General features: G+C 50.1%; 1 protein-coding gene across 1 annotated transcript in view; it reads right to left on the bottom strand.

Annotated features, from left to right (window-relative positions):
* WNT5B (Wnt family member 5B) overlaps window positions 1-13,400 on the bottom strand; it is a 34,485-nt gene that overhangs the window by 9,824 nt on the left and 11,261 nt on the right. Inside the window, exons 2-3 of the mRNA XM_036400556.2 lie at window positions 4,814-4,944; window positions 3,854-4,101 (exon numbers count right to left, since the gene is read on the bottom strand). Of these exons, the coding sequence (XP_036256449.1) occupies window positions 3,854-4,101; window positions 4,814-4,893 (328 nt within the window). The 5' untranslated portion in view covers window positions 4,894-4,944. The remainder of the gene's footprint in view (window positions 1-3,853; window positions 4,102-4,813; window positions 4,945-13,400) is intronic.

Genomic DNA, 13,400 nt, shown 5'->3' with positions numbered 1-13,400 from the left:
AGGAAAGGACCTCACACTGTGACAGCTCGTGCAACAGAGACTGCATGACTCCAGGTGCTTAGCATCCTTACAGCCTGACTGAGACCCCTGAAAAGACACTGGGATTTACACTTTTACTGTCCATATTTTAATCATCTCCACCTGTCAGATGTAGCAGCACAACTCAGTGCGCAGCCCCTGCATCTGCACGAGTTGTTCAGGCTGCTGAGGATGGTGGTGGGACAAGAGGCAGGAACAACTCACAGCAGGGTGGGGTTCCCCACCCCCATTGCTGCCCACAAAGCAAATACTTGGAAAAGCATTTGGGTTTTCGCTCGTCCTCTCAAAGTTCAGCCCAGTCCCGTACCTCTGTGCTGCCGTCTAAAAGAACCGGGGGGGCGTTACTGCCGAGTATTACGCACATGGCTGCGGGCCCCGGAGCCGTGCCCGGCGGCGGGAGCTCGGCGGAGCTCTGCTGCCCTCCTGTGCCCGCCCGCCGGGAGCGGGGCTGCGGCCGCTCCCGGGGCACCGCCGGGGCTGCGGCTCCGGCACCTGGAGCCCGAGAGCATCGCCTCTCTGCAGCTGCCTGCTCGAGAAGGAAATGGGACAAGAACGCACCCCCCGCCCCCGTCGGGGACACCGAAGTGTGTCGATTTAACTTTTTTAATGAGAACGTTTTCGTTTCAGCTCGTTGTTTTTAAAAGCATTACCCCAAAGTTTGTAGATCTCGAAGAAAAACAAGAGAAAAAAAAATTCTCTTTGTTCTCTGCTTTTATGACTGTCTTTTTTTTTTTTTTTTCCCTTTTAGCATTTGAAAGGGCAGAAGAGATAAGATCTTTGGCTCCAGAAATGACTGGACTAACCTGGAAACCCCAGCCTTGCATTTAGGATTCCTCTGGAGGAGATAGGTTCTCTCCTCCCCTGAGGAAATTGTAACATGACCTTTTGGGGTGCTCTGTCCTCTCCCCCTCATAAATGCAGCAGTGAGGAATGTGTCTGTATGTAATGTATAGAGCTATATATACACACACACGTAATCTAAAATCTGTATTGACAGAACAGGAAACAACTAAGGAAGGATAATTTTTTACACCATTATATATTGTTACTGAATAAACCCCATTTAAAAGCTAAGAGCAAGTCTCATGACAACACAAACACTAGGAGAAAACAATGCTCCAAAGCAGCCCACTTCAGTGCTATGGGTGCCCCTCCAAAAGCTTTGTATCACTGGACTGCCTCACTCCCATGAAAAGCACAAAATGAAGGTGTAATGATTAAACACAGACCAACCAGCTCTCCTGTTCCTGAGCAGAGTCAAGTTCTGTGAAGGGGAAAGGAAACTGATCTTCCAGGTTTCTAAGTGCTCTCACACGGATCTCCCAGGCTTTGGCCAGGTCAGGTTCTCCTCCCCTCTCACAACCCAGTGCAGCTCCAGAAATCACATAATACGTGCCATGCTCACATCGGTGGGTGGGCAGCAAGGGTTGTTGGCACACCATGCACCTTCTGGGTCCTTCTTATCTCCCTTCCTCTCCCTCTCCACAACAATCTGGCATGTCTGTGCACTCTTGCAGATATTCTGGTCTCCAGACCTTTCTCGTGCCATTGGCACTGAGTCCAGAAAAAGGGCTGTGGTCCAGATTTGGGGCTCAGAGGTTGAAAACAGGAGACAGACACACACAGTATGAACCCAGGGAAGAATGACTTTACATCTGGCATAACCCAAGAGATTGAAAGGCTTTGTCTTCTTCCCCACTGTGGAAAATCTATTTGCTGCAATGATAAGCAATGACTCATTACAGTGTAGGAAAATGTAAAAGCGGAAGGTGAAGCTATAAAAAAGAGGAGAGGCAGCATCTCCCTCCACAGCAGCTTATCACTGACACAGATAACAGCCATGAATCACCAAAGATGCTGGAATACCCCTGCACACCTTTAGTGACATTTTTCTTTTGTGCAGCCTGGTGCTGGAGCATAAACATCTGAATGTGCTCTAACTGAGCAGAGAATGGTTCCAAAACTCTGTTGGGATGGGTTTGCAAAGAGTGGGCAACTGCAGGCAGCCACCTCAGACACTGCCATCAGCAGATTGCTACCACAGATACAACAGCACTCCAAAAATGCATGCACACACAAACCAAATGGCAGGAGCAGGACTAGTGGCCATACCCATCACACACCTACAACACCTCTGCCTTCACCAAAACACAAAGAAATCTACTCCCAGTCTTAACTCATAGGATCAAATTCATTTTAGTGAGGAGAAATCCTCCCACTCCCACTATCCACTCTAGTTCCTTCTTCCTCTACACATTCTGATTCTGCCAGAGATTTTCATCCTTGAGCTGTGATCTTTTCTCTCCTACTTCACCCTTCCTCCTCTTCTCCACGTGTGGACCCTCTCACTGCACTAACCCAGAGTAGCAGGAAGCTACTGGAGAATAAGGACTGCTCCTAAAGGGGAGATTCCTATTTTATTGCATCCTTGTGGAGTCACAAGTATTTCTTTAGGGATTTGAAATTTACAGCATTCTTTAGGAGAAGTTACACATGAGGGAGTGACTTTGGCGGATGAAATTTCAGTTTTCATCCCCCAAAGCACAAGTTTTAACAATCTGGGATTGCATGCAGCTCCATCTGGCCACCACCCTTGCTACCAGAAAGTGAGAGATCAAGGATGCACAGATGCCTTGGATGTGTGTCAGGAACTGGAAGTATTTCCAGGAAACGGCATTTCCCAGGGGAGCACCCCTGAGAAGAACTGTTGGGGTATGAGCTGGGCAGAAAGGGAGGAATTAGAGCAGCTTTGGTGTGCTGAATTAGGAATTCTGCAAGATTGAGTAACACATGCAGAAATATCCCTAGAATTCTCTAGGGTGACACATGAATTTCAGGATCAAACAGAAGAGATCACAGGACTTTGTGCCCTATCTCTTAAACGCCCCAGAGGTATTAAAGATGCATTGTCTCTCCGTGTCCTGCTGCTTATGCAGTTCTTTCGAGAGTGAAGCCAAAACCAGTGTGAGCAATACTGGGGGTACAGGAGCTGAAGGTCTTTTTCCATCCCTCGAGTTCACAACCGAGAAATAGTTCTGATTCTTCTGTGTAAATGATTGGCTTTGTGGGTGGGAAACAAAACCTTCAGACAGGGGTTGTGGAGAGTGAGGGAGAGAGTGTGTGTGTGTGTGTGTGTGTGTGGCTGTTTTAACACCTTTTCTTTATTGGCCAGGCTGTCGGACATATCAAACCGAGCCCGGATTTCTCAGTTTCTTGCCATCAGATGACTGCATTTCAAAAGGAGCTGGGACAATGTAGCTAGGTCACACCTCAATTCAAGTGCAGCAATGGCCTGTCAATGTGCCTTTTACGGCCAGCAGGGCAGGAATTATAAAAATCTCTTAGGTTTACACAGAAAGTGGCACTACAGGGAAGTGGGGGAATTTCCATGCCCGGAGAGTCCATATTTCCCACATCTCAGGGCTGCATTCCCTGTCGAGATGTTGGGAACGATAACACGGGGCCATTGTTCCTGCCTCCGGGTTCTTCCCTCCTTACCTTTAAGGAAGCCCACCAAACAGAGGCAGCCCCCCTCTTCCTGACCTTCCCGTGCTCCCCCCAAAAGAAGCTGTATCCCCCTCGCCCCCCTGCTGGCTCCTGCTGTGGCCGAGGTGCATCGGTGCCACCAGCCAGGCACAGGCGGCACTCGGGCAGCGCCTGCACACCAGGGAACGGGAGAGCTCGTTAAAGGCAGCTTTAGGAGCCGCGCTAATGGGGCTCATCACTCCTGCGTGTGCATTTGAAGGACGGGACAGAGTCGCCCAGCACGCCTCTGTATTGCTGGGTGTACTTCTGTACTTCCAGGTGCTCCTACCTATTTTCATGACCCTGCCAAAGACGGAAGTGTTATCCACCGTGCTGCAGTTCCACCGCCGCTGCCGAAACTGGTACTGGCACTCCTTGATGGCGCTGCGGGCCCCTTCCCCGATGAACACCATGTGCTCCTGGTAGAGCTGGCAGAGCTTGCGCTGCCCGGGGGACAGCCCCGGCAGCTGGCTGCACACCGGCTGGGCGCCGATGATGTACATCTCAGGCCTCTGGATGGGGTTCATGGCCAAAGACCTGCGATGAGAAAAACATCCCAGGGAGTGCGGAGGGAGAGGCCCCCTCCGCGAAGCGCCCGACACCTCTCCCCACCAGCCCAGCCCAGCCCAGCCCAGCCCAGCCCCGCTCCGGGAGCCCGGGCGCATTTCTCATGTCAGCTGCCTCCCTCCACAGCTCTGCCAGATGCGAGGCTTTTCCAGGGCTCTAGCGGGAGTAACACTGTTCGTTTGTAACCCGAGTTTAAACACAGAGGACACCCGGGATGGGGAGGGGGCAGAGAGAAAGCTCAGCACTTTCCCTGCAGAAGAAAGCCAGCAGCTATTTTACATAGCGCCAGCGAGCGATGCCTGCCTTGGAGCCAGGCTATTTTCCGCTCTTCGGGGGAAGGGGCTCCGCGGCTGCTCCCAGGGCTTTTGGCAGCGGGTAGGAAACCCTACCCATCCACTCCCTACGCATTCCCTACATCCTAAAGCCCGGACGGCATTTCAGCGAGCCCGTACAAAAGGAGCCCAGAAATGCCTGGAGGAGAGGGGCTGCGTCCCACCACTCCCGAAGCTGGGCAGAGACAGCGGGAGGGGGGAAACCCGGAGAGAGGCGAGCCGCTGCGAAAGAAGCCCGGCAGGCAGGGAAGTTCCCGCGGAGGGCGCAGGGCAGGAGCAGCCGCACGGCTCGGACGGTCCCGGTCCCCGGCCCGCGGCGGACAAAGGCGCCGCCGGCTCCCCTCACTTACCACCAGGAGTTGGCGTCGGCCACTGGCGAGGTGCAGCTGCAGAGGAGCGCGGCGGCGAGGGCCAGCCTCGGCCCGGTCATGGTGGGCTGCGGGGGCAGCCCCCGCCGAGCCGGCCGCCGGGACGGGGCGCCCTGCGGAGAAGTGCCGAGGAGAAGCCCTGGAGCGGGGCCTGCGTGCGGCGGGGGCGCGGCGAGCTCAGCTCGGCTGCCGCCCCCTCCCACCCCGCAGGACCCTCCCCCGGCCGCCGCCTCCCGGGGGCTCCGGCGGCGGCCCTGCCTCCCGCCCGCCCCCGGCCCCGGGGCAGGGGCCGCGCTGCCGGGGCTCCGCCGCCGCCGCCGGAGCCTCCCCGTGCGGCCCGGGGGGAGCCGCACAGACGGCAGGGCTGTTCTCGCCCTTGCGGACGTCGGGAGGGTCTCCGGGAGCCGCCGGGCAGGCCCCGGCCCGGCCGCCTTTGAAGCGCGCCCCGGTCCGGCGGTGCCGGGAGCCCCGCGGCCGCAGGTGTGCGGGAGCCGGCGGGGCACATCAAAGCGCCGCGCCGGCCCCGCTGCCTTTGTAATGCACAGGCGGCTGGGAAATGAGCGGCCCCCTCCCCAAAACGGCCTCTGAAGGGCCCCACGCCACAGCCCCAGCCCCAGCCCCGGGCAGGGGGTCTGCGAGGCTCGGCCGGGCCGCCAGCGACGAGAGCGGATAGAGCTGGCACCGGAGCCTGATGGCTTTACGGGCAGGGGAGGTGGACAGGAGAAAAGCTTCAAAGACTCATCTTGTCCAAACACCCTCTCCCTTCCCCACTGGAATCACCGCGAACCTCAAAGGCAGGGCAATCCGGGAGCTCCTCAGCCCTGTCTCTCCTGGACACCGGCAGAAAGCAAATGCAGGCGTCCTGCACCGTGCAGGTACTTCTAACGCGCTCCTCACACCCTGCCTCCTTCATGTCGTAGGGACACGGCCACCTTATCACACCATCGACGCTGCCGCTGCTGCCTCCATCTCTACAAGGCTTCCCACTGTCCTGTCCTACCCTGCACCACACCTCTCTTCCACGGAAAAATGCCCCTCCTGCCCCAGCCTCCTCACCAGGCCTGCTGTCCCCCCAGCCCTGCCCCTGCAGCAGCGGGTCCCCAAAGGCAGGCTGGACGTGTGAGTCCCCCTCAGGCTGTGGGGCACACGAGTACCCAGCCCTGCCGTCTGCCTCGCGAGCAGCACCCGAGACATGAATCACCAGCCTCGGCAGCCCAGACTGCTGAAGTATATTTTTTATCGAATTCCTTGCACCCGCCACGGTGGACTTGCTGTGTTTGTTTGCAGCACGCTTCGCTTCCTCCCCCATCCAGATGTGCTGTACCTGCAGCTGGTGGCCCATCTCACCTGGCAGGCAGATGTGGGGCTGCAAGTGCCAGAACTAGCCTCAGGACAAAAAAGCCTTGTGTGACCCAGCACCTCAGTGGGAGGGGAGTTTTACTGCTTGGGCACAGCGGGATCCATGTCTGAAGAAAACAGGGTGACTTTATTCACATCTTCTACATCCTCCCTTTTCCTCCTCCCACAGCCACGAGCGTGACGGAGGGATGGCGAGGTGTATGTGTGTATAGCCACGCATACATGTTTTGGGTCTGTTTCTATAGGGAATAGACAGAATGGAAAGTTTATCTCCCTGAGTCTGGGGAGGAAGGAAGTTATGTATGGATGAATGGCTTTTCCATGACAAACAATGAGTCTGCACAGACATGGTGTGATGTCACCTAAAGAATTTCCAAGCCAGCCTCAGATACAGAAAACCTTTTCGCTGGCAGAGGTGAGAGCGTCCCACCTTTCCATCTCACCACAGCCAGAAAGAAGAACTAGGGCAGGGGGAAAAAAATAAAAGCCCTCACTGTCTCACACACACACAAGGCATGTGCCATGTAAATAGATGACATGATGGGAGAAGTGCATCTCCAAGCTTCGCCCTCACCCTGCGGATTCTGAGAAAGGAGTAAACCATGGCGAGCCGCCCGGGTGCCTCTCCCAGCCAGGAATGTGAGACGGCAGCAGCTGATGAGGCAGTTCCACAAATACAGGTGATGTCAATGTCCGTGTGAGCTTCTCTGAGCACATGTGCACAGCCAGGACACAGCACCAGGCAGCCCTGCACTGGTGGCTCACTGACAGCACCATGGCGTGGTGGAAACTAAAACCTTTCCAGCTGGGAAAGCCTGGGAGATGCTCACGTGAAACTTGGTCCAGAAACACACAGCATTAATGGCATATCTCATTTTAAATATTAACATGCACAGGCAGACGATGATTAATAGCAGTAAAGTGTTATGAATACTGCTGGCAGCAACCTGACTGCCAACGAGCACAAGCAAGTGCTTGTCATCTTATTTGGAAACACAAGACATAAGTATTGCTGTATGGGAGAAGATGGCTTATGCAGCCAGCCTGACATCCTGTCAAAGGTAGCAACTAAAGGAGTTCCTTCAGCAGGAGAGGTCTCAAACTCTGAATTCTACCTAAAATCTGCTGCTGGTGAAAGCAACTGCCATTGAACTAATATGTGAATTATGGAAGTGAGTAATTTTTAAGGTGCTGGAAATAATTTCTTCACTGGCTGTGTTTATGACTTCAGATAAAGTGATAATAGCAGGTGAGGCATTGCTGCAGGGATTTAGGCTCAGCCAGCACCTTCCACACCAAAAACTGAAAAGCACTTGCCTGGTGGTCTGAAGAATAGGATCTTCCCCTCTTGTGTTGGTTTCTACTTGCCACCAAAATCCTGAATGCGAGACTTTGATTTTGTAAATAAAAAGCTTGGGTTATTTTTTAAGCCTAACTGCAAGACAGGTTCAAACAGCTTTGAGAAGTTGTTTGCTCAAGCAGGGCTGGGTGGGAGACATCAGTGAAATTTTGTGAGGATGAGAGATGGGGTGAAGCAGGGCTGCTGGTGGGCTGGGATGAACGCAGTCAGCGAAGCATTAGGTAGGACAGCCCAACCTCACTGCAGGCACACCACCCCTCCTGCCCATCATCCCTGTCCATCTTTTCCCATCCAAGTGACTCCCACTTTCACCCCAAACCAGCAGCAGCCCACTCACACCAACTCAGACCACTCCTGCTACACTAGGAGGAGGAAGAAGAGCAGGAGGAAGAACTCCAAAACCACAGGTTGCTCTTAATTCTGTAGAAAAAGGTCCCATCCCACCCCCTCCAGTGGGCATGGATCACTCAAACAGCAGAAGTGAAGCTGCTTGAGCATTGCAGGTCTGATGTTTGCACCCAGAGCACCAAGGATCAAGTAAGAGCACTACTGGGCCAAGTAAGGAGCTGTTGCCTTAGATTAAAGGTTTAATGCTTCTAAGAGGGCAGAGCAGTGGCAGCAAGCCTTCATCTTTGTAAGCCTTGGCATTCTGCTGCATTCAACAGTCTGCTGCCCTAGGCAACTGTCTCCTGTGTTGGCTGGCTGCCTGAAATTTGTACCTGTGTTTGCCTTTGTTCACTTTTCAGAGGTGACAACTGTGCATGAAGCATAAATTTACACATCCAGTTTCCAAAGTCACAGTCAAGCAGTTGGAGAGCTATCACTGCTTTCCCAACACTGTCCCTGCCATATTTGCTGGAGGGAAGCTGCAAGACTCCAAGAAAGGGAGGTCACGTCCATGAGATCATTTGCAAAGATTTGGCAGACCGTGAAAAGAGTTGAACCCTTGCTGGAAGACAGCCCTGATAAATGAGAAAGGGAGGGTTACTCATGCAAATTCCTTGTCCTACCCTTATTGTTTCTTAAAAATTCAGGATGTCCCCAAATGTGACACAGATCTTTACTGAGTACTATAAGGAGTGTTGAAAGAAAACATCACTTCCACATAACTCCAGCGTTCCTCATTTCTGCAACTTGTCTAATTTCTTCTAGTCTGGGGAGAACTGGACATACATTCTTGCTGTAATGATCGAGAGCTTGAGTTCCTGTTTATTCTTGCAGCTTGACTGGAGTTCAATGCTTGCTTTTAACGCCTCACAATGTCCAGTGCATCCAGGAACACTTACTGCTTTCTCTGACACAAGACACTCCTCAAGATCTGAAGGATATTCACTGAAGTAGAGTCTCCTCTGCTTGAGGAGCCAGTAGAGATGCACTGCCCAGTGTCATGGTTTAAGCCCTCTTCCTCCTCTTCACCCCATCTTGTATTGCTGAGCACAACTTGATGTGGTCTGGGGGATCCCTTTGGCCAGTTGGGATCAGCTGTCCCAGCTGTGTTCATTCCCAACTCCTTGTGCAGCCCCAGCCCACTCAGTGGCAGGGTGGGGTGAGAGGCAGGGAAGGCCTTGACTCTGTGCAAGCCCTGCTCAGCAATAACCAAAATATCCTGGAGTTATCAACAGTGTTTTCAGCACAAATCCAAAACACAGCCCCATACCAGCTACTATGACGAAAATTAACTTTACTCCAGCCAAAACCAGCACACCCAGGAAGGAGGCTTTCCATGAGCTGCTCCAAGGGGAATCCCTGCCCTCTGGTTCTGTGCCATGGACCTGCTGCTGACAGCATCAAGAGATGTATCATAACGTCCTGCTATCCATCTGCTTCTGGCAGACAGGCCTTAACCACAGCTCTTACTAAGACTTCAGGAATCTCATTAAAGTCACATACTTGCCCATTCAGCCGAACCAGTTTTAGAGGGAGTGTAGATTAAAAAAAAAAAAAAAAAGAAAAAAGAAAAAAAGAAAAAAAAGCCAAAATCACTTGAAGGTAAATTGCAGTCTTCACAAAGAAACCTAAATCATCTTTTATCTCACCACACCCTGACTAGTCTGGTTCTGTGCTGCTCCCCTGCTGCCAGCCTGTCCTCTCTCAGCACTGTACCACCACATTGTTGTGCTGGTGTCGACCTTACCAGATCTAAATGCATTCATTTATTTGTATTGCAATTATTACTTAACCAGCAACTGGAGCCACCTCCATAGGTCCAGACACAGCTGGGGTGTTACAGAAGGTGTAATAAAACCTTCTTAAAGTACCCCAGTGTATCATGTCTGCCCTTTTGTCTTGACATTGCCTCGCCTCACTGAATTGTTACGCACTGTCTGTCTCTGCTGGAAAGGCAGATTATTCCTGCTTATATCCTGCTTGTTTCTTTTGGTACTTACAGGCTCGGTTTTATCTCCTGATGTGCTCATGCAGTACCTTTTCCTGCATCTCATCACCTGTCACCCCTGCTGACAGATCCAGATTTCCTTTCACCACTACCTTGCCCTTTCATTTTTCCATGACTCCCCTGGCCAATGACATCCAGCCTCACTGTCACCAGGGCATGTAGTGCAGCAAATGCCAAGATATACCTGCCAGTCTCAGCAGACTCAGTGACAGCTGTCCCTGAAGTGCCTCACGAGGGAGAGCAAGAATGGAAGAAGCTTGCAAATAAAGCAGAAGTCCTAGACAACAAAAGTGGCCAGATACTAAACATTTTTGCCATTTAAAACCAGAATATGTACAAAGGATAATGGTTCTATGAATAAAACAATTTCTCATTTGTGAAAGACACAAAATATATGTATAGCCTAATGAACATTGTCATTTTCAACACAGTATTTCATGACAGGCAATGAGCTCACTTGGAGCAAGACCATCTCACCCGCTACAAGAAAAGAAGCAAACTCCAAAGCTTAATCAGAACATGATCCTCCTTCCTCTCAAAGGGATTCAGTGGTACTCATACTCACTCTTACAGCAGATTAAATCCTAGTGCTGAGCCAGCCTGGTCCTCTGAGACCAGCACAAGATGTCCCAAAGAAAAGTGCAAGAGACTCAGCAGAAGCTGCATATGCTGAAACAAAGCGGATTTAGATTTTTTGAAATCGAGAAAGAAGCAACGCAGACCCATCCCTGCAGGTATATAGCTGTCTGGAAACTCTCCACATTTGTGATATTCCCATGGACAGATCCAAGCCATCCAGTTCCATTTTACATGAGAAATCTATTTGCATGTTGGCAGCCTCAGTTGAGAGCCAGAGTCCTAAACCAGGACATGTCTAGCCCAAATTTTGCACCTCTTGTTCCCACGACTACTATAATACCAGGGTTTCTGGGGCTTCAGCAATCATCCATAATCACAAACTGAAACCTTCTTAGCGTCCTCTATTTATATGGGAAAGTCCCATAAGAAATTAGACCAGTTCTACTATGTATAATTATAAATCTAACAAATCTAAATACACATATTTGAAAGAAGTACCAAGCATTATCCTCTGCTGACCGACCAGCAGCTTACTTAAGATGCCCATGGAGCCACAGCTCCCTTGCCAGACAAGCACCCCATCTCCTTCAATTGCACTAACAATTTCATCTTCAGAAAATGTTCCCCAGGTTCCCTCAAAGGAGCCATGGGGGGTCAGGTTGAAACACAAGCCCAGGTAGGATTAGGAAGCTCATGCTGCTGCTCCCCAACATCAGATTTCCAAGAATGAAAGACTCCATCCCTTAAGGCATCTAGCTAACATCTAGCTTTCCCAAATGTTAAATTTACACAAAGGATTAACCCTAGAGGGGAGTGAGACATGAGAAAAGTGAAAAGAAGAACATGCATCCCTCCTTTGTTTTCCAGAGGCCAACCCTGGGAGCTGGTTTGCTACCTGCTGTATCTGACCAAGCACAGACCCTCAAGCAGTGACGGGAGGGCAGCCCCGGTCTTGCTGTGGAGCTGATGCTGCCTGCAGGATTTGTATGAGACTCTAGGCTCAGATTATGGTGGTTATGAGCACAGCCATCAGCCCTCCTTGGAGGTCAGGAAGCGTAGGAACACAAAGTTCTCTGACAACATGAGCAAGGAGGCAGAGCAAGGCAATCCAAGTCATCAAAGCAACTTCTCTGCAGAGATTTTAGGACAGGCCAGGGGATGGAAACAGTTGGATGACTTTAAGTGTTCTCTTCCTCACTCTCATCTTGGAAAGCATGGAGCACCTTCATCCTCCCTAAAGGGCTGTCCAGCTACTCCCATCCCAGTGGAGCCATCCCAAACCAAGATTTATGTCTCCACATCTCAAAGGCCTGGACCTTATTTTTGCTCTGGTTATAGATTCCTTTTAGCTTGTTCCATGCTCTGTAATCATTACATCAACTGCCAAAGGAAACCAAATATTCAAAGTACAGTTGAGCTGTTGCTGCAGTGGTTCTTAATTCTCCAGGAGTGAACGACTGGAGGAAATGGAGATGCACTGATTACTGCTGTGTCTTGCACATTCCGCACCTCAGTGAAGGTGACAGGGACCAGCCTCAGACTGGGTCAGATCAAGACCCTCCTGTCAGCTAAATCACTGCCAGCAAAGCTTGACATGTACCTTTCCAAAGGAAACAGTAAACCATTGGAATAAATCCAAATTCATTATAATTTTTATCCTTCCTCACAGACTCTTCAAAGAGGTTCTTAAAAAGTCTAGTCTAATAAAAATAATAATGGTCAGCTTTTCCTCCACTCTAGACTGGCAAAGCAAGCACATACACCCATGCCTTAAACCCCACAACCCCGACAGCCACTATTTTTCCTTACAGAAAGAGAAAGAGAGGTGCAGGAAGGGCTGAGTCACAGGTTGAAAACAGTAAAACCATGGTGCAGCTTTACTCCATTCATTAAAGCATTAAACCAGGTGCCTGAAAGTAAGTATATCCTTGCTCATTTTTGCTGAATTGGGATCAAAATTAAAATCTGCTTGCTTTTTCAATTCTTTCAACCATCAAATACTTCTGCTGTCAATTAAATGTTGCTCCTGCTCAAATACAGTGGATTCAAATACAGAACGTTTGGGAATAATGCCCAAGTGTATAATTGCATCATCTTCATAGTTTTCACAAACAGTTTCCAAACCAAAGAGAAAAAAGCTTTTTTTTTTTTCCAAGCATGCTTACTGTGTTTTATATTAAAAATAAACTTAGTAAAGGTTGAAGCACCATAAATAAAGCCCTGTCTATATCAGGAGATGACACCAATTTAACCAATTTCAGAACTTATCTTCTACACTGTCACACTTCAATGAAGGAATTTCCTGTTAATTCTGGGTGCAAGAGATTTAAGCTAAACCTATTCAAACTGTTTGGGGAATAGACTGCATACACATTTGTATCCAAAAGGAGATAATTTTATATCTCAGCTTCGTGCACCAATCATTTACGTGCGATTTGAACTGCAGAACATAAAGGTATCCTGTTACAGATCTTAAGCTCACTGCCACAGGCCCAGGGCACAACTGCACAGAGAATGAACATCAACCTCCTGGACAGGAACTTCACAAAGCTAAGATGCTGCCAAAGCCCTTGTGTTATCAGGTCAAGGCCTTGAAGTGCAAGAACACGATAGCAAAAAAAGGAAAAAAAAAATCAGTGTGTTAAAAAAACTGATAACAAAGCATTAGCTTGAAAGATGGCTCTGTGTAAAATTACCTGATTTGTAAGAGATGAAGTTTCCAGTATTTGTGCTAGCATTTGCTGCTTTGTAAATCCTTCCCAAAAAGGAAAAAAAGAACAACTGGAAAAGTAACTGAAGCTGCTAGTGCACTTTATTCAAATTTGTTCATTTTCATTGACTTTGCCTCAGTTTCAAAGCATATTATATAGATATTT

Source organism: Molothrus ater, chromosome 5 (genome assembly GCF_012460135.2).
Source record: "Molothrus ater isolate BHLD 08-10-18 breed brown headed cowbird chromosome 5, BPBGC_Mater_1.1, whole genome shotgun sequence".
NCBI lineage: Eukaryota > Metazoa > Chordata > Aves > Passeriformes > Icteridae > Molothrus > Molothrus ater.
Note: the sequence above shows the minus strand (reverse complement) of the source record. Positions and strands in the feature narration are given on the sequence as shown.